This window comes from Rhipicephalus microplus, chromosome 5 (assembly GCF_043290135.1).
Source record: "Rhipicephalus microplus isolate Deutch F79 chromosome 5, USDA_Rmic, whole genome shotgun sequence".
Classification (NCBI taxonomy): Eukaryota; Metazoa; Arthropoda; class Arachnida; order Ixodida; family Ixodidae; genus Rhipicephalus; species Rhipicephalus microplus.
In genome coordinates, this window is record NC_134704.1 from 12,494,969 (window position 1) to 12,520,006 (window position 25,038).

Consider the following 25,038-nt stretch of genomic DNA (forward strand, 5'->3'; position numbering starts at 1 on the left):
TTCCACGTTGTATTTAAGTGTCGACAACTTTTTGAGGGGACTAACTGCAAAAGATAGCTAGGAAGCCAAGAGTGAAAATTCCAATCAGAGTTCTCGAGTCAGGAGCAAAACAGCATCGTGTTGCTTCGAGTCTGTAATGCAACTTGCTTCATAGTCTTTTGAAACTCGTACGTTTTCATACATTATGATTGCAACTATGTTTATCAGTTGCGTTTCCGGGTTTAAATTTATCGTTATTCATCTAAGACATCTGTTTCTGATCTTCAATGTCTAAAATTGACACTTTATTTGGTTAGCTTGGTTCTGTGAACCAAAAACGGCTCACAATGCAGTGTTCTCTGCAGCGCAAAATTTTCGGGCAGAGCACTACGTAACCCTATCTACACCGCTCTGCTAAATATGTACTAATGTGTGAACATAGCTACGATAGTCAAAAAAACTATAATTCGATTTCATGCACCAAGATAATGCCACTCTGCACAACTGGTGACATTTAAATGCTGGCACAGTTACAAACTAATGTTATCAGAAAACTCATCAAGAAAGGCGCGTTCACCGTTTGTTAATCGTTCGAAAAGGCTGACAGAAAGTGATAAATTTAAGTGTAAGAAAGATGCAATTCTTTACGCTCCACGTGTGAGCACTGTCGTAGAGGATAGCAGCTCTAACTGAAAATATGTCAAAAAGAAAAAAAGCAGAATCGCGATATAACATCGGTAGAAAAAGTAAATAGTTTCGTGAAGAACTTCGTTCTGCCCTTTCTAATCCGAAAAAATTGAGATTAGGTGGGCTTTGTTTCATACGACTCACTGATTAAATGGCGCTTGGAGGCTCTACTTCTATTGCTCCGACATAGTACGCTGAGTAAACAGCGCCTTTCACAACCATGCTTCCAAATTTGCCGCGAAGAATAGAAGGGGAACGTCATACAGCTTTTAGCTTAACATGAATGTTAAAAAAACACTGATCATTTATCACACTACCATGAAAACACTGGCATCGAATGAAACGTTATTCAAGTTAACGGTTACATGGCAGTACGACTTGGCATTATCATACTATAACGTTTGAATTTTCACTCTAAAATACCGTAACACTCAAATAACATTCAACTATAGAGCCAAATTATTACTTGTTATTCATCATGCATCGTGTCATAAAACTGTGAAATCTCAGGGGTACACGCGTTCTCTGTTTTTTTTTTTTTGTCGGATAAAAATGAAAATGAAACGAGAGAGCGCCTGAAGGGTGACTGCTCCAAATGAATATTAGTAAGGAGCTCTCTCGGTTCAACTTCAAGTCAGTTTGTAATGTGAAAAAGATCCGCGCTTTATGATTGCTTCTTGTTGAAGCATGTGAACTGCGTTTACAGGCAGGTGATGAACCGCACTCGCAAGCACGTGATGCCCGTCCCTGTAAACTAACCCGTGCCCGACTACTGCTATAGAGATACCTACCAGTTCCAGGGGATGTTGTATCGCGCCGCAACTGCCTTGAGATTTTGCGGGCCACCAACTATGGAAGCTGCTCGGCTCATGAGCGCATTGTACTTCTGCAGAGCGAGCCTGTTGGCTTCCGCGAACGAAGTTCCAGAGTAATACGACCCGGACCCGGTGTCGGGGTATCGGCTAAACGCCTGCTGATGCGGCCCGGCGTACTGCTGCTGCTGCGGCTGTTGTCCGGACTTATACGACTGAGCCGCCACACTGGTGACTTGGTAGGACGGTCCCGCCGCTCCCTGGTACGACCCGTACGCCTTGCCATCTCCACCGGCAGGCCCGTCCGAGGCCACGATGATGGTCTGCTCCTCTCCTCCCCCTCTTGCGCTTCCTCCGTAGCTTCCGTATGCTTTCGCCGCGGCGGCTGCCTTGAAGGCTGCTGCGTTGACACCGTACGTAGGCTGGGCGCCTGGATAAACGGCCGCCACCTGGTACGCGGGTTTGTCGTATCCACCACCGGCCGACCCGGCCGCTCCTCCGTAACTTGGTCCAGCCGAACTGCCGTAACTAGGTCCCCCAGCAGCTGAGTATCCCCGGCCTACTAGGGCAGCGTAGCTGGCTCCACCTTGGCCACCACCACCGTAGCTCGGTCCGCCGGCGTAGCCAGGGGCAGCAGCGTACGCAGTGTGGCCACCCGCTCCATATCCCCCTTTGCCGTGGCCCCCGTCGGTCACCTCGTACGACGCCTGTTGCCCGTTGATGGCATTGCCCGAAGCTCCCGTTTCACCACTGTACGACTTGGCCGGCGTCGCCTCGACGCTGTACGTGTCCTGGACTGCGTACGGCGTGTAGCTCTTCTGCGCGACGGCCGTGGCACCGCCGTGCGCGCCGGGATGGGCCGTCACATAGACGTGCTCTTGGCCGTCACCTCCTTGAGCGACGACCTGTAGAGACATGCGTCAGCAGAGAGACTGTGGTCATACAAGTCTTATACTGCCGTGAGCTAGCTCTAACTTATGACAATGCAGCAATGTAGTCATTCCGTAAATTGATAAGACAGATGCTTGGGCTAGTTGGTAATTGGGAATCAACATATTTGCACAGCGCAAGACTACGAGTAGTTTCGACGCAATAGTATATCGGTTTTCTGGCACTACCCGTTAGCGTTATTGTATGCCCAAGCAGATAACTACTGAGGTAATTGTCACTGGGAACAAAGAGCACAAGCATTATTTTTCATGATAAAAACAAACAACATAATGTTGCCACCGAGCCATGACGTGGACGAAGGCAGCAGGCAGCTTGTTCAAAACTAAACTACTTACCTGGGCAAACATCTGCTAAGCAAAATGAAACGGCCAGGTACTGTTCGCGTCAAATAAAACCCTAACGGCTGCAAGCCTTCGCGATCGAATAGTGCGCACCGTTTAGTTATCATTATTGACAGGCGCGCACACCCCGTTCGGCAGATCTGCGCATATATGCATGCCTGTCCATGGTATAAGTGGACGGCGTGCACTACATCATCGCTAAGGCTTGCCGATGTTCGGGTTTTGTTCGACGCGGATAGTACAAGCAATTCACGCTATACACTGACAGCAGCGAACTGGGCGTTTGAAATGTGATCACCGACAGAACGCATCGTTGTTGATAGAGTAAAACCAACGAAACCTTCAGTATTATGACCGATGCTCTTGCAACCTCTCGAATGAACTTGATTAATTATGATGCATGCGCGACCTTAATGAAATAAGCTTCATGAACCCTGAACCTTCTCGAACACTGTGGCGTGGTCTGTTGGTCTGTACACTAAACACTGTGGCGCGGTCTGTGCCGAACGTTGCTACAGCCCTCTCAGGTGAAACATGAACAGACCGTGTGTCTGTTTCGTGGCGTCTTTTTAGAGTTTAGTGCAATTTTTTTTCCTGCATAGAATGATACAAACAGCTTCTGAAGATGTCTTGATCAAAATAAAGCCCTGTGGCAATATTCCCGCTCCTTTCTTTCTTTTCCCTTCTACCCAAGCACACACTAAAACAAAACCACAAGTCGTAACACGAAGTGTTATGTCAGTTGACAGTAATTTTAGATGAGGCATTCTTGTTCTCGCAAATTAGTATGAGAACTTTAAATCAATATCGAAATACTGCATATTTTCAAAGGGCCCCTGAACCATTCCTAGTTCAGAGAGAAAAAAGTGGGTGATTTCTGACCTTCATTACTCTTTCTACGAATGCCATCTCCTCCTCGCCACTTATTTCTTCTGGAAATTGGCATGAAGCGTCTGCATTACGCGTTGCGCGTAATGCAGACGCGAGAGTGAAGTTAGTCGACCACGTGCAGTAAACTGCGAGACAAGAAAGCATGCATGGGCGTGAGACTGCATGGGATACAGGTTAGTAGACTATTCACACCGGATGTTACTTTTCTATTGCCCAATGGAGAACTCATAATTTCACGTGAACAGACTTTTGACGTCACGAATTTTGCCAGAAAGACAGAAAATGCTAGAAAAAAATAATGTGCTCGTTGTAAGTATTTTCAGAGATTTTTTTTTTTAGGGGCGTCTTAAAGGGCCCCCAAACTCCCGGGAGTTAAAAGGCGGGATAGATTCTTTATCGGCTTCACTACCTTTCCCACGAGCACTGTCTGCTCCTCACCACTTGATTCTTCAAGAAACTCGTGAGATGTCAGCACTAAGCATTCAGTCAGTCAGGGTTTCATGATTTCTGAGTATACATGCTGCTATCTCCACTTGCACACTCGCTTAACACCGAAAACGAAGCAAAATCAGTTGATCGCACACGATAGCCATGCGCGAGACAAAGCAGAACGGGCATCCAACTGCACGACAAAGCAGTGTATGAAAAAATTCACCACAGATACCCCTGCTATATCAATTAATCGAGAACGTATTTTATTGTTACGACATGTGAACAAACTTCTGGTGTCTCGTATTTTGTCGCAAAGACGGGCAACGCCGGGAGAGCACCCGGTTTTCGTTTTTTTTTTTTTTTTTTCAAAGGTGGTTTAGGGTCCCATAAAATGCCACTCAACACCCCACGTTTAAAGAAGAGGGGGTAGTTTTCTGCTTTCCTTCATACCCACAATGCGTCCTCCTCCCCTTTTAGTTCTTTAATGCGCGTGAACAATATCAGCACTAAGCGCTAGAGCCTACCAGGATTTCGCCGCGCTTCTCGGCTACACGCTGTTATCGCCGCTTGCACAGTTGTACACTCAAAAAACGAAGTTCGATCGGTTGATTGTGCACAATATTCATGCGGGACAAAGAAGAACGGATGGGCGGCTGCACGGCAAAGCAGTGCAGGAGACAAATCACAAGTGATATTTCACGTACATCAACGAATCGACAGCATGTACGCAATAGACGTGACGGGAACTGCTGTCTACGTCACAGTAGTGCGCCAAGAAGGACCAGAAATGTCAAGAAAGAATATTGCGCTCTTTTTTTTGTATTTTGGGTACCTTGTGAGCAGCCCCTTAAACGGCATAGACAGGAGCGCACCTGGTAAGCGTGTCCTCCGTGCGCGTAAGCGGCTCCTGGATATCCTTTTCCGTCACCGACAGCGCCGTTCTGGTAGGCGGCCGACGGAGCCTGGGCGACCTGGTAGCTTTGCTGGTAGTGGGCACCGCCCGCCGACTGACCGGCGTATGCAACGTACGACTTGGTATCCTCCTGGGAGGCTGTGGCTGGAACGGCACTCACGGGAACGGCATAAGACTGGCCGTGGTACTGGTACGTCTTGGCAGTGCTCGGTACGCCAACCTGAAAACAGGAATATTGTATGGTTCGTCTGGTCAACTGCGAATATCTCATCTCATAAGAAAGAACACCAAACATGCACGTTTTCTTTAGGTTGGAAAACAGAATTCGAAAAATAACGGGGGAAGGGGATGGGAGGCTAAACAAGTGTCAACTATAGCTACATTTTGATGGGTGCGAAATTCTAAAACACCCACTTGTGATTTACGCGCGCGTTAACGAAACCCTGGGGGTCAGAAATGCATCCTTCATTCCAACCACGACTCGTAGTCGTAAATTAGTGTCGTTGTTTTGCGGTGAACATCAAGAACTGTTTCAAAGGCATCCTGCAAAAACAGCTTTTGAGCATTTTTATATGACGCTGCAGATCGTTATTTTGAGGTTTCTGAGAACTCTTGAGCCAGACACTATAGCACGGCACGCAGCCTGGCATTCGCAATAAATTCTCAAAGTAAGCTGGATATCGCCCCCTCTTGTCTTGACAAGGAATGTCAAGCTAAAATGAAGGCGCCATAAGCCCAGAGACTAAGACCATTGACTGATTTGAGAATCGTGAGCCACGTACAGTTAGCGGGACATTTGTGCGAGGCCGCCACGTGCCTGCACGTACACTCGCAGTCCACTTGAAATAAGTCGCGTGTTCCTTATGGAAAACAAATTTCAACAAAAGGCACACACGTTACCGAGCCTTTTCCCTTCAGGTCACGTCGTGCATGCTTAGCAAGTTCGAAAATACTTCACGTGCACAATTGCACGTGCTCTAAAGCATGCTACTAATTACACAGAATGCCGCCGTATGCGAAAGCTTCACTGACACAAGCAATCTTGAACTCAATACGCACTCGAGACAGAATATCGCCATCGCGTCCATTTCTTTAAAGTCGTCCTACTCTTTAAGGTTTGATTGATTTGTGGGGTTTAACGCCCCAAAACCACCATATGATTATGAGAGACGCTGTAGTGGAGGGCTCCGGAAATTATGACCACCTGGGGTTCTTTAACGTGTACCCAAATCTGAGCACACGGGCCTACAACATTTCCGCCTCCATCGTCTTTAAGGTTCCCTTAATACATTTACGCATGTCATTTTCATTTTCTTTTTTGCTGTCGTTGCCCAATTTAGTAATCATACCTGGTAATACATCCATCGAGTTACTAATGAATGCATTAAGGCATCACTGGTGACATTGCATCGATGTCTAGTGAGGATTACCCACGTCCAACTAACCTTGCAGGTTCAATTTCCTTGCGACCAATTTGTATGCGCCGTCCTTGTTTTCATTATTATTCCGTTATATTGCTCTAGCCCCCGAATGCATACTGCTAGAATGGCGTTCGAAGTTTGGCCAATACTACTAATAGAAAAGAAACGAACCTGGATCTGCTGGCTGACGCTGTAGCTTTTGGTGTCCGACAGCGCATTCTGGTAGTGGGCTGGAGAGTAGGCGGGGCTACCCCTCGACCCGCGCCCGGAGTAGCCACCCACGATGCTCTGCAGCTGCCTGCTTCCGTGCACGTGGTCCTCGGGGCATGGCTGCTCGCGGCCGTACACGACGGGCCCCGTGGTGACGCGTCCTCCGGAGAAGTGGATGGGCACTTGGGCCGCGTACGTGGGCTGGCCCGTGCTCTCGTCGGGGTTCACCACGCGGATGGAGAGCAGAATGCCCTTGGCCACCTTGGGAGAGGCCAGGGAAAGGTCGGACTGCTGCCCTTCGCCGGAAAGCGAAGCGTACGACAGCCGGGAGCCCTTGCTTCCTGCGTAGGGGCGACGGGAGAATTACACAGAATCTTACGAAACTGCCTGTCTTCGAGGTTACTTCACACAGTATCAGCAAAAGCCAAAACAAAAGAATTGTGTACCTCTGTATTCATGAGCTGCCACTTGAGGATGCACGATCTATCGATATGATATTTTCTAAATATTGCCTTGAAAGTTCCTCTTTCTTCCCACAGGGTGTCTTGAGGCAAAGCTGAACCAGACATGTTCTTTGCCCGCAACTGTGTACACAGTTTTTACTAGTTGTTCACGTTGTGTGCGTATACCCTGTGTATGCATGGGCGGGCACACTTGACCCCTCGTCTGGGATGGCACGCCACGCCTGTGATTGGACTATCTTGACTTGCACTCAGTCGTTAATCTATCTTTGTTTGACACTGAAGAATAGCAATTCATTATTTCTTGTTAGCATAAAAACTTCCTTAGCAAGGTGCAAAATAAATGCTATAGACAAAATTAGTTCTTTCCACTTTTTGTTTAAGAAATTTGTTAAAGGAAAATTATGAACTGCCAGCCAGCCCAAACATACACAATGCTAAGTAACAAGCGGATTTATTGCCATAAAGTTTAGTTCTTTCGTTCTTTGCGCGTTTTATTATGGGTGTTGATAATTCGTCGTCACAGTAGAGTTTAAAACATGGATGTCTTCATATGCACTAATGCTGCTTTTTTTTTTTAAATTGACTTGTCTTTTTTTGAAACATTCGGCACATTCTACGTACCTTGAAAATCGACGTTAAGCGAAGCATGCGGAGGGGTGGTGACCATGTTGTAGTTCATTTTTCAGCAGCAAGTCATAAAATTACGCTTAAAATATTGTCACGTGACTGTATAAATTTTTAAATGTTGCACGCACAGACATATCTTGAAGAATTGCTAATGTTTATATAACCATTTTGCACTTGCGAAACGAATTCAACACAAACATGAGTATTAGCAACACCAGGAGTGATAAGCTGATGTGAAGCACTGGTGCATGCGAGGGGGGTAGCCATGGACCCATACATATACATAAAGCAACCCCAGAGCATGGCGCCCGACTACAGTTGACGGGACGGCTGTGTCAAGAGAGTACATATATGGGCTTTATAAAATCAGGTAATCAGCACTGCAACTGACGTTTCACGAAGATTAGCGTCAATTTCAAAAGCAGTTCCGAGGCCTGGTATGGCTTTCTGGTAGAATGCTTGATTGCCACGCATTATGCTTCGGTTTGATTTCTGCTGTGACCATGACATTAATTCTTTGCAATTGTTGGGTCAACGCCGCCGTTGTCGGGTTTTTCTTAACGCTCATGCGTTAAAATTGCGCATGTGTGTTCTCGTCGTTCCCGGTTAGATGCTAAGTTTATATCACATGTGGACCATACCCGTATACCAGTGGCACATACCCGCCCGCGGATATATGACCACTGTTTGGAGGGAAGTGTTTGACGACGTATGCGATGAAATTGTGACGTTATTCATATGTTGACCAGCGCTTCAAATTCTTCATACCATCTTACAACCCCCCTTATACTAATTTTGGTCCATGCCAGTTAAGGGGTTTATCCCGAGAGCACCCAGACGTTAGTGGTTAGATAGATACACAGATAGATGTCAAAAGTGCTTACAGTACGCTAAGAAATGCTTCGTATTAATTGGTTTAAGAGCTGTATAAGGCCTCACTACATAATTCATGGCTAGCGGGGTTACACACTATAAATTTTTCTACTCCTGGTGAGATGTTGTGGTTCCAGCAAGAATGTTGCCAATGCTTCTGTAGTATACTGTCAGAGCGATTTCGCTTCTTAGCATTATTCTTATCAATCAAGCTCCCTAAAACTAAAAACGCAGTTTGAAAACAGGACTTTAGAAGACACGCAACTGGTATTCTGTGCCTATAATTAGTTAATCACCGAGAGATGTTTATTCGAGACAAATTTATGAATGTGAAAGACCTAAGTAGCACTGTTGACTCTGTCCTAAGTTTTTTTTTTTTTCGTTTGCTAATATTTCTCTCATTGCATAGTTTCATGAAGGCTACTACCTAAGAAATGTTCTCTTTAGTAGCTTTAAATGTGCGTGCTAGCATCATCTTTTTTACGCATTTTTTTAATGTTTAGTCAGTCGAAATGAATATAGAAAATGAAGATATTGCACACTAAGTGAAGTTGAAGACATGTACATCAACACGACTCCAACAGCCGCATGCATCTAGATGTGTGCTCTCTTTGAAACAAAAACAGTCAAATGACACCTTTGCTGTGCTTCGCAATATGTTCGAGTCAGCAGAGTTCTAGAGGAAAAGACGTGTGCGCTTCATGCTTGCGAAATTATTGCCCCCTTTTTCTTTCAAGTTAACTGTAGCTAAAGAATAGGTGAGACTAACTCACAAGCTTCATCGTTGATACGCATATATTAACTCTGAACTTGTGGTTGCATTGGCCTTTTTTCCATTCTGTATTCATTTCAATCAAGTTCCTTTAGCTAACGTCTTGCGTGCGTTATGGCACACGTGTTTTTCTAAGTTAAGTTGCCCCGCCGTGGTGGTCTAGTGGCCAAGGTACTCGGCTGCTGACCCGCAGGTCGCGGGCTCGAATCCCGGCTGTGGCGGCTGTATTTCCGATAGAGGCGGAAATGTTGTAGGCCCGTGTGCTCAGATTTGGGTGCACGTCAAAGAACCCCAGGTGGTCGCGATTTCCGGAGCCCTCCACTATGGCGTCTCTCATAATCATATGATGGTTGTGGGACGTTAAACCCCACAAATCAATCAATAAATGTTTTTCTAAGTTTCACCGCAACAGAAATATGTACTGCGTGGAGACTACTTAGAGTGCGAAAATGAAAGTAAAAAATGGCTAACTGAATTCTCAGGAGAAGCCCTCACAAGCCACAGCCACGTATATTCAGCGCCCCCCAGGTGCAGCGAGCGATAGTATAAAAGTTGAAGCCATGGCATTCTTTAGTTTGATGACCTCGAGTTCAAAACATGCTGGGGTGTGGAAGAGGGGCTGTTGGCTATTGCGGACGGTCAGCCTCTAGCTGTCACAACATTTATTTTTTTGGATTTATACCCAATGATAAGTTCATTGATTGATATGTGGGGTTTAACGTCCCAAAACCACCATGTGATTATGAGAGACGCCGTAGTGGAGGGCTCCGGATATTTCGACCACCTGGGGTTCTTTAACGTGCACCCAAATCTGAGTACACGGGCCTACAACATATGATAAGTTCATGCATGGGCATGCTTTAGTGTGTCCATTTCATCTTCGGCGTCTTAAAGCTGCGAATGCATTTTAAATAATTACGATTTGTGCACACTTAGTTCTTGCCTAAATTATTATTTCCCTTCACCTCGTTATACTCACCACCTCGTTATACTCACCACTCTTACTAAAGTAAAATCCTCCGGTGGGCCAGAAGGAATACTGAACGAATTTTTTCGACAGTATGCCGTGCCCTTGTCCAAATACTTTGTTACAATTTTTGAAGCTTCAATCCGTACTACAACGTTACCTAAAGAATTGAAAATGGCTCGTGTCAAGCCAATTCCCAAAAAGGGAGACCCTTTTCTTGTCTTCAATTATCGGCCAATTTCGATTATATCGTCTTGTAGCAAAATGTTAGAACACATTGTCACAACATTCATATCAAAACACCTAGATGAGCATAACTTTTTATCTCCGTATCAGCATGGTTTTCAAAAGGGCTTGTCGACAACAACTCAGTTAGGTACAGTCATTCATTTTTTTGCATCTGTGATTGATAAGGGCGGCCAAGTAGACGTCATATTCCTAGATTTCTGCAAAGCTTTCGACTGCATCTCCCATGATAAACTTATGGTTAAATTACAGCTTATTGGACTTCCAAATTTTCTATCAGACTGGATTTGTAACTACCTGTCTGATCGCTCCCAGTTTGTGTGCATTAATAATCAGAACTCAATTCTTCTGCCGGTTACTTCAGGTGTCCCTCAGAGCAGTGTACTCGGTCCCCTACTATTTTTGATATACTGTAATGATGTAGTAAATTGTGTATACCCACCTGTTAACGTTCGACTTTTTGCAGATGATTGTATTCTGTTTAACTCGATAACTAGTTCTAATGACCAAGCAGCTCTCCAGTCCACTCTAAACAATATATGTCTATGGTGCAATCAATGGGGGATGAAATGTAACTTGGATAAATCAGTTCTGATCCGTGTCACTAACAAGAAAAAGCCAGTACTAACTGACTACACGCTCTCTAACCAACCTCTTAAATAATTTAAGGAACACAAGTGTCTTGGTGTCACTCTAACGAATAATTTAAGTCGGAATTCCCACATTAAACAAGTTTCTTCCGCAGCTTTCCGCAAATTATGCATGCTAAGGCACAAACTTAAGGATGCTCCTGCGAAAGTGAAATTTTTAGCTTACCAATCCTTGATTCTCTCTAAATTAGAATATGCATGCGTTGCCTGGGATCCTTATACTAAAACTAACATTGATGCATTAGAAAAAATTCAGCGGAGGGCAGTTCGTTTCATTTATTCTCTTTACAAGCCTGGTAGTTCTGTAACTAGTGTAATGCTTTCAAATGGTATCACATCTTTGCAGTCGAGACGCAGATTCTTACGTCTCAAATTTTTGTACCAACTTTCAAACCGCAAATTTGCTCGGAACCCTGACCCCTACCTCACACCGCTAAGAACACGCCAGACTCGGCATTAACACGCACTTTCTTTAACACCATATTTTGCTCGTACTAACTTGTTCAAATTTTCCTTCTTTCCTCGTACCATTGAAGAGTGGAACGATTTGCCTGCAAGCAGTTTACACTCTCCCGATTTTATTTACGCTGAAATTTGAAGTTGTTCCAACTATTTCCTCTTTTCCCTCCCCACTTTTTCCTTTTGTTGCTTTTGCATAAATATGCCACGCGTTCCACTTTTTACTCTCTTTATTGTTGATGTTGTTTTGAAATGTGTATGACAACTGTATTATCTTGCCCCTCCTGCTTTGGCCTCTGGCCAGCAGTATTTGTAAATAAAAAAAATAATATAAATACCGTCTATGCTTTTTACACTACATATTTGTACTGTGGTGAAGCTGTTACAAAACGTGCATAATGTTTTAGTTTTTTTTTTTTCGCGATAGGGAATTTCGTGTGGTGACAGTCAGCTAAGCATCTGCCAATAAGTCAAACCATCACATTCACGGCATAGGATGAGAAATTCACCACTCTAACTAATGTGTTGGTTGTAAACATGCAATTGCTTTTTTTTTCTTTTTTTAAAATCTTGCTGGCGAGCCATATTTTTCTGTCTGTCATTCATAGACTGCAGAGGTATGATGGTTAATTGCTATATATTTCTTACGAGTATTTCGTACATATATATTCGGACCATTGTATGTAGTCATTACGACGAATAGAGTTTTTTTTTGTGTGTGTGTGTGTGTGTGAGCCAATCATTCTATACAGTTATCTATTCTGTACTGAAGTAGTTACACACACAAAGATACTGAGATGAAGGCCGAAAAACTCAATTGAAACTGGGCAACAACAACAAAAAAGAAAGCTGGCTTTGTCACATAAGTTAAATTAGTGCGGCAAAGCCAACTTCAACGAAGGCTTCTTGATAATGTTTAGCTTTTGAGTAGCAGAAGAGGCTGGGCCAATGACCGAAAAAAAAACATTATGGAAATTGAGCCTATATCATATGACATAACGTGATATCACACTCATCATTACAGACACTCCCACACAGTGCCAGAAGGTCACACAATCACATCTTCCCGACCCGAGACTCTCCTCAGAAGGAACCGCCGTGGTGGTCTAGTGGCTAAGGTACTCGGCTGCTGAACCGCAGGCCGCGGGATCAAATCCCGGCTTCGGTGGCTGCATTTCTGATGGAGGCGGAAATGTTGTGGGCCCGTGTTCTCAGATTTGCGTGCACGTTAAGGAATCTCAGGTGGTCTGAATTTCCGGAGCCCTCCACTACGGCGTCTCTCATAATCATATGATGGTTGTGCGACGCTAAACCCCACATATCAACCAATCAATCAACTCTCCTCGGATGTTTAGAGGCTAAGGCATCCTGCTACTAAGACAGATGACGCGGGTGCGATTACCGGTCATGCAAGCCGCATTTCAATGATTTGAAAGGCAGTAACAGTCATGGTCTATCGCGATAAAAAGAGATGTGAACAATGCGGTGCCTACATGCTCCGATGTTGGCTTTCTTCCCCCTCCCCCTTGAAGCGCTTGTCATAGCTAGAATTTGGAACACGTTGACGTAACGTCATCTCTCGTCTGTGACAGCGGTTGCCTGCCATTACTAAATGGGAAATATATCTCGAAAGAAAGCTAGTTATTGAAAACACCTGCTGGCCGGCAACCATTCCGGAAAGTCCCTCCTGAATATATCCTGCAGTTGTTTTGGATTACAATTGTTTTTAGGGATAAATGATTTTTGTCGCCTATTTCCCACTCAATTATTGCCGGACACCCATGCTGCCATCTAGAGATGACGCCACGTACAAATGTCTCCTCGAAGTCCTTGTAAAGAACCTAGCCGGTAGTGAAAAGGCACTGGAGTAATCTACTATGCAATCAATGATAACTTTGCCCTCCTTCTGTCCCCACCAAAGTGAGAATGCGATGAAAACGAATGCTAATTGTGAAACACTGCCACGCCACGCTGTTCGCATTTCTTTTTTAACACGCTAATACCTTCGTACAGGCACACTTCAAAATGCCGAGGGGGTCAAAAATATTTCCCAGTCCTCGCTGTGGCGTGCCTAATAACTGTATTATGGTTTTGAATGTGAAGTTTAACAATTTAATTTAATGAATACGAAAATATTCTTTGCAAGCCTTTCATGCAATTTTTAATTTCTTCTGCTCTACAGCACTTCCTGTTTTTGAACCAGGTGGTAGATGAAACCATTTTGTTTAGGGCTACTTCTCTACGTATCTTGAACTTGCCAAGAAACAAAAAATAATAGTTTTGGTGTATTAATAATACTAATAATATATGTCGGTGTTTCACATGCCAAAATCACTGCATGGTTGTGAGGCTAGCTGACGTGGAGGGCTGCCAACAATTTCCACCACCTGGTATAGTATATGGACTTCCAGCATTTCGGCTCTATCGAAACGCAAGCGCTGCAAAAAGTTATATGATCATTGAACTCGCACCTTTCTGAAATAAAAAGGAATACGTTTGACTGCAGAACTTTCTAAGTTGAGCTGCTGAATTTCTTGTTTCGATCCTACGAAGCTGAATCCTTTTGTATTGAAGTTCTTGGCGATACTTTCTGCCTAAATTGTTGGTGTACCTATTTATGTTAAACACAGGTATAAACACTGAATTATCCTAATCAACCTTAATAAACTGAAGCTTTATTATCTATATGTATTTCAATTTTAATGTTCGTTTCTTCAATAAGAACTTTCCAGCGAAAATTGCTCTCTTCTAAAAGCGCCCTGTTTGCCGTGGGCTAAATATTTTCTTCAAAAGAAATGGCTTTTTATCTACTTGTAAAAGTTGGTCTCAATAAATTTTTTTATCATTATGTTTGCTGTTCTCCCTTTGCACTATTGTATATCAGTAAACAACACAAAACCTAGTTCACCCATATGCCGTCTATCTTTCTTTTTCGGAAACATTATCATTGACATCATCTGTTCTTTCCTGATTGCAGAGTCCACTTTGGTCACCAACGGCGATTATTCTCCCTGTTCTTGCCAGATATCTCAAATGGTAAGTGTGAGAAGATTGCGCAAATTAAACGCGAATTATTTAGCTCATTTTATTTCGAAGTCATCCTTGTGTGCTAAACATGTTCGACGTTTTATGAGCTCATTCGACATTTACGAACAACTGCGTCTACATTTATAGCCTCACAGGGGACTGTACATTATGGCTAAACAAAAAAAGAGCTCTTGATGCTGCGTCGGCCAAAGTGGCGCAGCACAACTGCAGACCAACTACCACAGTCAGCGGTGCGGTGCAAAGTGTCACTGAGGGTCGCGATACTCAGTATTATAAGGAAAACAAACAATCGCTATATAGTTAGAATACGGAAGTAATGGCGGCCGTTAAGCCAGGCACTTCGATGCAGCCTGCCTGGAAATATCGATTAATAGTGTGTAGTTCTCGGAAAGCTTGCTCAAACAATTATTCAGAGTTGCGCGTTTCCGATGTTCAATATAAACTTTTCCGGAGACGTGAAAAGCGGAACGCTTCAGACTAATCCCGCGCATCGTGAAAATTTCATTCGTGCATTTCACAACCAAGTATACAAAGTAAAAATATGTTAAATAAATGCGCCACACGCACCGGCTTGCCCATATTCAGCTCTGTTCCGCCCAGGCAGATTATTTTTATCCTCCATATTTTGCTCGTTTTGCAGGAACTATGGTTCATTACCGAAGCAGAACTCATTGTTCCTCCGCGCCGAAAATCGATTGAATGCATGCACTGCACGATGTAGGCATAGAGATTTGATTGAAACAGTCCACACTGGTGCAAGTTCTTAAATTGTAAGCTGATTCCTTCTTTAATGGCATTCACATATAATGACTCCCTTCCCGCCTCTCTCCGCTTTCGTGTGAGTGCCCACACAGAATTCTAATACGCCACGTGTGTTTACCTTTGTACGACGCGTACGATGAATCCCCGTATCCAGCCGTTGGGGTCGAGTATCCTCTACTGGAACTTCTAGAGCCGGCCGTCGCTAGCGCCGCACAAGCAAGTAGAGTCAGAACCTGCGAGAGATGAATAACCTGTGTATAAAAAAAACCTGTGGGACACGGAAAACACGTGGTAAAAAAAGAAAACAGCACTCCGATACTTAGTTTTTATTCGGCACCACAACCGCCGATTACGACTTTCTCACAACGTTGCTTCCTGGAATACAGTTGATGGAAAAAAAGAAACAGGTTGCACATAGGGATGTATTTATAGCCTGCCACGTAAAGCACAACAGGAAAAAAGAGAGCCGTTTCGAAAATGCATCGATAGGGCATGTTGAATGGCTAAACTACTGCTTCCCAGATATCCTGGCGTCTTGTTCTCCTTTTTTTTTCTCCGACATCGTTTTCAAGCACTTTCGAACCGAAGGGACAGAGGAACACAATTTGTCGCCTTTAATGCTTTCTTTAAGTCATATTTTTTTCTGAGAGATAAGGATTTAGTATCAATCTCTGCTGGTTACATCAACACTTTTTCGCGCCTTATCAAATATACATCCACTTTAATAACGGATAACTACATTTATGCCTGCTGTCATCTTTGCAGTGGTGCCGGGAATAATCCATCATCCTTGTTCAGTGCACTTTCATTAGCGTCACGTCGGCAGAGCAGAAAGTTTTTTGCTCAAGTTTCGCAAAGCGAGGCACAAGCTCAAGCTGTCTTTCCTCGCTGTACAGAATCTTGCGAAATTCCCCTGCGAAAAGCTTTTAATTCAGCCAGTGGCTGTCGCGTGGCGTTGACGTCTGCCTCTTTTTATCTTGCCTTCAAGAAAATTTCGGAAATAGAGATAACTTCGTTAGGGAGGGAGGCCGCATCATTGTCAAGCGAGTCTTCAGAAAAAAAAAACACACATCCGCCTAATAGAACACCATCGGCTCCAGAACTCACGCCAATTAGTAAAAAAGCAATTGCATCACATAGCTCTCATTCTCAGAGCAAGGCTTGAGGGATAGAGCATTCATTTAAGTGGCAGGATGCACTTTATGCTTGGGAGTTTAAAATATTAACAAGGATTGTTCTTCTGAGTGCAAGCAAACACGATAGCTTGGCACATCTTCGAACTCGAACAATGATAACGAAAGCATGTAGAATCATTCAACTGGCAGAATATTTCATAAGACCGACCATCACAGTGCCAATTCCGTATTATCTTTCCTCACTGACGCATGGATCAGCGCAATAACACGCCGTTTTTTGTTAAACACTGAACAAAACTAAGTCTTGTATGCACCATGGTGGATTTCTCGCTGATATATAACGTTCTCAGTTGCACCAACCTTAAGTGCAAGGCGTATGTCTCACTGCGTTTCGAGGTGTTATCGATGTTCGTATTCTTGGAACTAGTCGTTAATCCTGAGTTATGATTTTTTCATTCAACCAGCTACGCCTAAAACAAGCTCGCTAATTACCACGTCAATGCTGCTGACAAACTGCACAAGCTAGTTCTTGCCCCTTCTTGACGAGCAGACTTTCTGTGAAACAGCGGCTCATCCTGTTTTTTTGTGTGTGTGTGTGAATCTTTAATTGTACGCCAAATGCTTAGTGAACTGCTACATAATTAAATTATGACGATTCTAGCCAGGCTCGGACAACGACAAGCGCGATATTGTTTCGCACATTTGGTCTTCATTAAGGCTCTAAGGACATTTAAAATGCTGGTATGGTTATTAGAAGAGCCAAATGATTGCCATATTTGGCATCGAAGCAGGACAGAAGGTCACGTGGAGATGGGGCTTGAAGCAATGAAATATTGTCGAACCTGGAACGTCACTGGAAACGGCGTTTTGGAGGAAGTTGTTGTCCGCGCCAGGAATGTTGGGAGCACTGACAGTTTAATGTTCGCCACAATTGTGCTGCTGAAGTCTACCACTTCATTTGTTATTTATTCATTCAACGTGCATACATAAATACACAAGCACCTAGAGGATAATAAGAGGATAGCAAGCTGGAAACAGCCGTCTGGTACGTTTGCCTGCTATTTCGGGTGGAGGGAAGAGATGGACGAAATTAATATAGGAGGAGAGAAAGAGGATCTCACGTAGAACAATAATATACATGAAAATGGACATGCATCAAAGATTTTATGGAAGAGCGCTAATAACTGAGTAAAGGTTATACAAGAAAAAAAGAAAGACTGTTTCGGCGAAATTCAAGTTCTTAGAACACATGTTTCTTCATTAACTAGTTCTGTGGATAATCCTAAGCTACTGAGAAAAAGTTCTTTTTCGTATCTGCCAATTTAGCGAGATTCTACATTAATTGGCAACAAGAATTATAACCACAAAATCCACCTTCACTTAAAATTTTGTTCACTTTTATTTTCGAAGCTGGAAACTAGGTGGATAGATTCCTTTCTAGAAACACAGAGGTGCTCCCTAGTCATCTGAGGTCTGCTAAGGATTTCTCGACAAACGCAAATTCAGGAAGTGATTTCCAAGTTCCAGTGCTTCCTTCATCTTGAGAAAACTGCACGATTTAATCCTGGCTTCCGCAATCACACAGAATTTAAAGAAATACCGTCACAACTTGGAGAAAATGGAGATTTTTCTCATCCTTAACACACGTAGTCCACACAACAGTGCTAGAGAACACGCATAAAATATGTTGGTTTAATTTTCAAGTTGTCGTCACCCAGAATCTGCAAGCCAGCGCCACCACGCACTCTTTTTCAAGTTTCTAAACGCTACTGTTTTTCTTTACAAAAGCAATACAAAAATCTCTCAAGTTCCTATCAGTACCGATAAACATTCTTGAACTGCGAGAGATGGCGAATACATGAGCAAGAAAACATTTAGAATGCCATGAACGCAGACCACTAACTGTTTGTTTTTCAGGTAAGCAAGGAACAGATACTTCAAGCAGGAACCTGGACACATAAAAAATCATTGAATCTCGCATGTGTCACGTGTCCAAAAAAAGGAGGGAAGAAAAATGGGGAGAAAGAAACAGCAGGGAGGTTAACCAGCCTATAGGCTTACTTACAGCGCAACACCAAAAAAAAAACAGGACAGGGAAGGAGCAAGCAAGAAAGAAAAGATAAGAAAAGACAAGACAAAGGCAAGAAAATACAAAGAAAAGACAAGAAAATACAAAGAAAAGACAAGAAAAGACAAAGAAAAGACAAAGAAAAGACGAGAAAGAAAAGAACTTCCCTGTCCTGTATTTTTCTGGTGTTGCGCTGTAAGTAAGTTCACGATGGATCCTAACCAACAGGCCCAAGGTACCGTCTTACTACAGCCTATAGGCAGCTGGTTTGCTACCCTGCGCATGGGAGGGGAATGGGGAAGATGAAAGATAGAGAGGACAGCACATTAGGCAGCACACGCGCGCACACTCAGTCATAGTCCAGTCTTGTCTTTCGTGGTGAGTGACATTGGTGTTACAGCCGCTTGTTAAAGTCCGTGTCGTGTAGGAATTTCAACAGTGTTTTTGTCGCCTTCTGTTGCAATGTCTTCTCTCGGGCACTTGAAAGAATAGCGTCCACAGACATTTGTCTGTTGTCGATGCGCGCAAGAACGGACGCCAGTGATTGTCTCTGGATGTCATACAACGGACAGTCGCACAGGATGTGGTGTAGCGCCTCTTCGCAACGACAGGCATCGCAGAGAGCGTTGTCGGCCATTCCTATGACAAATGAATAATATTTTGTAAATGTCACCCCTAGCCATAAGCGATGAAGAAGGGTGGCTTGTCTTCGGTCGAGCCCAGTGGGCATGCGGAGAGCCATCAAAGAGGACATGTGGTGTTGACGATTCGTCGGGTTGCTTGGTGGGCACCATAGTGAGAACGTTATTTCATGCGCAAGTCCTCGAAGATTACTGGCAGCATCGCTCCGCGAAAGTGGTATGGCTTCTTCTCGTGTTCGTTCCCTATGACGCCGCAGTGACTTGGCAGCCACTGAAACGACACATGATGCCCTTTATCGAGTGAAGTGTGGAGAAGGCATCGAATTTCGAAAACAAGCTGTTCGTACAGCCCGCGATGCTGTGCTGGGAGCACAGATTGTAGGGCAGCTCTTGAGTCGCTGAAAATTGACCATTGTTGCGGTGGTTCCCGATTGACCACACAAAGTGCAGCGCGCAAAGAAGCTAGTTCCGCTGCTGTTGATGCCGTGGAGTGGTCAGTCCTAAAGCTGATGGTAACACCTCTTGCTGGGACAACTACTGCCCCTGATGAACACTGGTGGTTTCTGGAGCCATCGGTACACATATGTACATTGTCTGAATGTTTCTCGTGCAAAAGAAGAAGAGACAGTTGTTTCAGCACGGGGGATGAAAGCTCAGACTTCCTCCGGATTTCTGGTACACTAAGATGCACTGTGGGTCGAATAAGACACCAAGGGGGTATCGATGGTTTAGATGCAGGAGTGAAGCCAGAGGGAAGTTTCTCGTTGTACTTCACAATCATTTCAGTGAACGATGCTTGGCGGCTCTCTGAAGGCAACAGTGCAAGGTGATTACAGGGAGCACGTGCAAAGTGTCTGATGTGCGTTCTCTGGACTTCTACAGCAATGTGAGTTTGCATCGGATAGTCACCAGCAATTGCAATTGTTGCCTCTGTTGACGTACATCTGGGCAGACTAAGGCACACTCTCAGTGATTGGGCTTGTACTGCCTGTAGAACATAAACATTGATCTTGCAGGTATTGCTCAGCACGGGCAAGCTATATCTCAGGAAACCGAGAAACAGGGCTCTGTAGAGTACCATCATTGCGTCTACTGACATCCCCCACGTCTTTTCTGCAAGGAGCTTGAACAATTGGCAAATAGCGGTCAGACGCTTGCTTGAAGTATCCATGTCTTGCTATCCTAAAATATAACCAGTTGGCAGTCTGCGCTCGTGGTATTCTGAATGTTTTCTGTTTGTGTCTGTCTTCTCACGCAATTTAAGGAAGCTTATCAGCAATAAACCAACCAGCCTGCCGGAATTTATTACTTTCAGTATTCCTTTAAGCTTATCTATCGGTACCCCTGCTTTTGCAGATACAAGCAAATGTCCTAAACAGAAATCCAGAAAACCAAGCACAAAACGCAAAGGCGTTAACTTGTGAGCTCGTAGCACACCACCGCACAATGTGGTCTCCCGCGTTAAAACAAAAAAGTCACAGCTTTGCCGCAAAGGCGAAGCGATGAATGCGATAGCAACAAATTGGAATGGCACGAAGATTGGAAAAGAGATCGAAACGTGCCCCTCGTTGCTCACGCACATATGACGCCCGAAACGTACTTACAGATACAAATGAGCGCATGTGGATCAAATGTTACTTCTCTGTGTCTGAAAAGCGCGCCGGTTTCGCAAACGGTGACTGTGTGGCGAGCGCAGTGACCTTTGTGCGCCCGGTAACTACAACACAGTTGTTCCGGTGAAAGACCACGTTGATTCTCTCTAAGGTGAGATAGAGTGCACACGCCTGAGCGTCCAACGTGTATACAGCCCCCTTTCCTCGGGGTAAAGTACGCGTGGCAGATTAGAGCGCGCGCCACCGCGTCGTGACAATCTGGTGACGCCCGCTCAATGCGCCATGTCACTGATTGTTCCCCCAACATGATTGTTCCGCCGAGATGGCCATCACCAGCGGTAATTGGCAAATATAAATAGCTTGCCGTCTCAACGTTGAATGACGTCCTCCTTTGTGGCTCAGTGGGTAGCACCTCGCACTCACGAGCAAGAGCTCGTACGTTCAATACCGCGCACCTGAGTCCTTTAAGGGCCAAGGTCCTGCGTGTGGTGCAACCGAGAGAAGAAAAGACGAGAAAAAAAGGGGATGCAGTATCTCTAGAACAGTATAATAGACAGTACCGTCACATGTAAGTGCATACAAACTGCATTTGAGTGAGGATATTCTAGATAACGCTGTACCGATACTCTCCGATTGTCTGCTGCGCGAGTTGTACCTGGGTGCGCGAGGAAGAAGTGCCTCCCTCAGTCTCCTGGATAGTCGCCGTACGTGGTGGATCGTTGATGGGGCATGGACGAAGCAGAGCATTGGGTGTGTTGAAGACGCCTGCGCTCGGCTTGCTTGGCTCGCGTCTCGTCGGTGTTACCCACGCGCGGTCTGCATTTTTGAACGTGATCGAACTTATGGACGCATGCACAGATGGATGGACGGAAGAACGCTTCGCCCCACTCGTCATGCTGTATTTTTTCTGGATTATTTTTCTTTGTTGCATTTTTATATATGTAGATACGTAAACATAACGGTGAATGACGGAGACGCTGACACCGATGGTGGCGGCAAAACCTAGCCGAGAGTGTCCATATAATTGCTATCACAATAAAAAGTTAACGACGTGTCTGTGCTACAAATAAATACCGAATGCATACTTTTAACCCGTATCATCGACCATACGATGCTGTTAACCCACCTAAACTACTATGTTTCTGTTGAATCAGCAGCTTCGAATAAGCTGAGCTCAGTCCTAGTGCCTGAAGGTCCATTTATCGTCGCGAACTTTGCTCGTCCTTTTATTATTCATTAACACAACAAGTTCTAATAATGGATATTCACTGATGTATATGGCGTGCTCTCCCAGTTAATGACAGCACGTATGTCACTGTCCCTAATACAAAACATATGCTATCACTGCATACTTACTGACAGTTACATCTGGAACTGAAACTTAGATTATAAGAAAGAAACTTCAGAAAAAGCTAAAGGCGACTCAGCCTGCATCGAAATGGCAAATGGTACGTGTAACACTGAGAGATCGGAAGACAGAAGTATTAGTGAAGTGTTAGTCTATATATTGGGATACTGTAGCGTGAATTTTAAATGTGGCCATATGGATATTTTATTGGAATATTAACTCCTCAAGGAGAACTGTATCTGCATTATCATGTTAATTTTCTATCTTGTTTCACTTTGCTATGTTCTGTTCTGTTTTAACTGTTTTGCTGTGGAGAGGTTGAGGTGCATATTGTTTTTCAGTAGTTGCTCATTTTGCCATTTCGTGTAACCACTTTATTTTTTGCTGCATAACTCATAGAAATCGAGTATCCGAGGTAATATAAACGTTGACCTCTCCACAGCAAATAGAACAGAACAGCAGTGAAGGCCAGCGAACAAAGGGGGTAATGATGTGTTCGAGCTAGCATAAAAAAAAAAACAAATGGGCCAAAATGTGGCGTAGCGCTTACACACGGACGAGCATGAGACTGCAGGAGAAGCGCTAACTTACAGCCGTTTTTTTTTAATTTTATGTGTTAGTGCTACGCTAGTGCCTATATTTATGCGTATAATTATGTCCTATTTTGTTTGCAGCGTTCGCAATATGCCAAATTTTGACGCTTACAACGAACTGGCCCAAAAAGCTGCGTTCAGAAAACGCTGCCGGTCACGTAATGTGCATGACAAATAACCGGTGGTCAGTCGAGACAACACAACTGTTACCAAGAGACGAGAAACGCCTCCAAAAAGAACAACAATTTACTTTGAGTTAACAAATTGAGAAGTTCGCAGATGTAAAGTGAAATCATTTTGTACAATCTAGGGTAAATTGCAGCTACACGGGAGAGGCCTTCGTCCTGAAGTGACCATGAAAGAGGCTCACAATGACGATGACCGTCATCTCTTCCCCAAAATCAGATGGTCCCTTGTACGCTCCCTACCTGAGACGAGAGCCATCATTATTCTTTCCTTTCTTTCTTCTCAGTGTATTGCATTGTATCTTATCGCTATTCGAGCAGATTGATTTCTTGTTCGAACTTCCAAACGATGTGACCCTGTACGTGTGAAAATCACTTGGAGTAGGTGATCGTTTGAGAAAGTTGCAGTAAAGAAACCTCTGTGCTCATAATTTTGCTTCGCAATGAACGGCTTTTCTTTTATATCTTTTCTTTAACAAGATAGCCAGTTGTTACAGTACGTTTGACAGATATACCAACGGAAATACCCTAATGACAACCAGCGCAGTTAGGCGGTGCTTATTTAGTTGCATGCTACTGTGCGAAGACAGGAACTGAAGGGAAGAAAGCCACTAGGAAAAGGTGGCCTGAATAACGTGCATGAAAAATAAGTACCGTTCGACGGAAATATGATAACTTATCGGTTACATGGACGGACGCCGATTTGATCACCACTGCACGAAGGTAGAAACATTTCTCACTGGCCTTCTTTGGGCATGTGGGTCAGTACGTAATTCTCTTTTTACTTACAAGTTCAACGAAAATTAATTCTATGTGACTCATCAGGTACGCAGGGTGTTGACTACTTTTTTTAATTATGACACAAGAACATTTTGGCGGAAAGGCCAAGAACTAGGTTGCCCCGCACCAAAGTTAAACAACATTTTGAAAATAATGCAATTGTAAATCAAATAAAAAGCTATAGCACAAGCAAGCTTTGCCTAATGACATAATTTATATGCCACCTAATTTTTTTCCTCTTATGCTAGTGTGTTTCTTTTTATTTTTGATTATCTTTCGGATGTTGATTTCCCGACATAAAGTCAGGAAATCGTCGGTCATGTATACTTGAAAATTTTGTGGCTGTTCAATTTTCTCAGTTCATGATGTAGGGAGTATAACTGGTCTGAAAACACATTCTAAACCGCCGCAAGTGCAGTCTCAATTCACTGTTTTATAATACTTTTTTGTAACACGTAACAAACAGCACTGGAAAATAAGAAAGCTGTTGATATATTTCAAAACGTGCATGAAGCCTCCTCTAACTATCAAACATTTTTATTAAATAAAACACGGGGCCCACTGTATGAGAGACGCAATCTTCGTTAACGATTCACAATTGAACAAGTGAGTACCGCTTTGGAGCTACCTTTTTGTTTCGGCACTAACAGAACAAGAAGAAAGACAAGATAATGACTTCTACAATGAATTCCCTTCTCTGACGACTGCTTCTTCTTGAAACCTAACAAGGGAGAGCTGTAACGCGGGCTCTGGAAGTATCGAGCGCTCCATCTCATGCGTTATAATAGCGTTCTTAACTAGCTTTCTCGAATATAATAGTCTGCTTTGCCGGCTATATAACGTATGGCTCGTTATTCGTTTCGCGATTTAAGTGCACTCGTGGCGAGAACTACGCTAGCGTCGTCGAAGCTCGTCTTCTATAGAGTTTCTCCGAAGTAGTCCTTAAGAAACGCGCTCAGTTCGAGGCGCAATTGGGAAGTGAATGCGCCTGAAACACAATCTATATATATATATCTGTTTCGCGTTCTATGATTCATTTTTCTCCTAGCAAAATAAGCAGCGATTGTGTGTCCAATTATAGTATTTCTAAAAAGAAAGTCCTCAACCGAGACGCGCGCAGAATATCGTGAGAGAGAGAGAAAAAAGGCTGGCAGGTTAAGCAGGTTGTA

At 43.9% G+C, this 25,038-nt stretch overlaps 2 protein-coding genes across 3 annotated transcripts in view; one reads left to right on the plus strand and one right to left on the minus strand.

Annotated features, from left to right (window-relative positions):
* LOC142817663 (uncharacterized) overlaps window positions 1-25,038 on the plus strand; it is a 327,371-nt gene that overhangs the window by 150,973 nt on the left and 151,360 nt on the right. For both annotated transcript variants that reach the window (XR_012895287.1, XM_075894855.1), the window contains exon 4: window positions 14,673-14,731. Coding sequence is in view for 1 of the 2 variants with exons in the window: in XM_075894855.1 (XP_075750970.1) it covers window positions 14,673-14,731 (59 nt within the window). In the remaining variant the exon portion in view is untranslated. The remainder of the gene's footprint in view (window positions 1-14,672; window positions 14,732-25,038) is intronic.
* The window catches only part of LOC119174012 (uncharacterized), a 34,770-nt gene that overhangs the window by 1,323 nt on the left and 8,409 nt on the right, over window positions 1-25,038 (minus strand). The window contains exons 2-5 of the mRNA XM_075894851.1: window positions 15,624-15,738; window positions 6,599-6,978; window positions 4,966-5,226; window positions 1,458-2,383 (exon numbers count right to left, since the gene is read on the minus strand). Coding sequence (XP_075750966.1) covers window positions 1,458-2,383; window positions 4,966-5,226; window positions 6,599-6,978; window positions 15,624-15,738 — 1,682 coding nt within the window. The remainder of the gene's footprint in view (window positions 1-1,457; window positions 2,384-4,965; window positions 5,227-6,598; window positions 6,979-15,623; window positions 15,739-25,038) is intronic.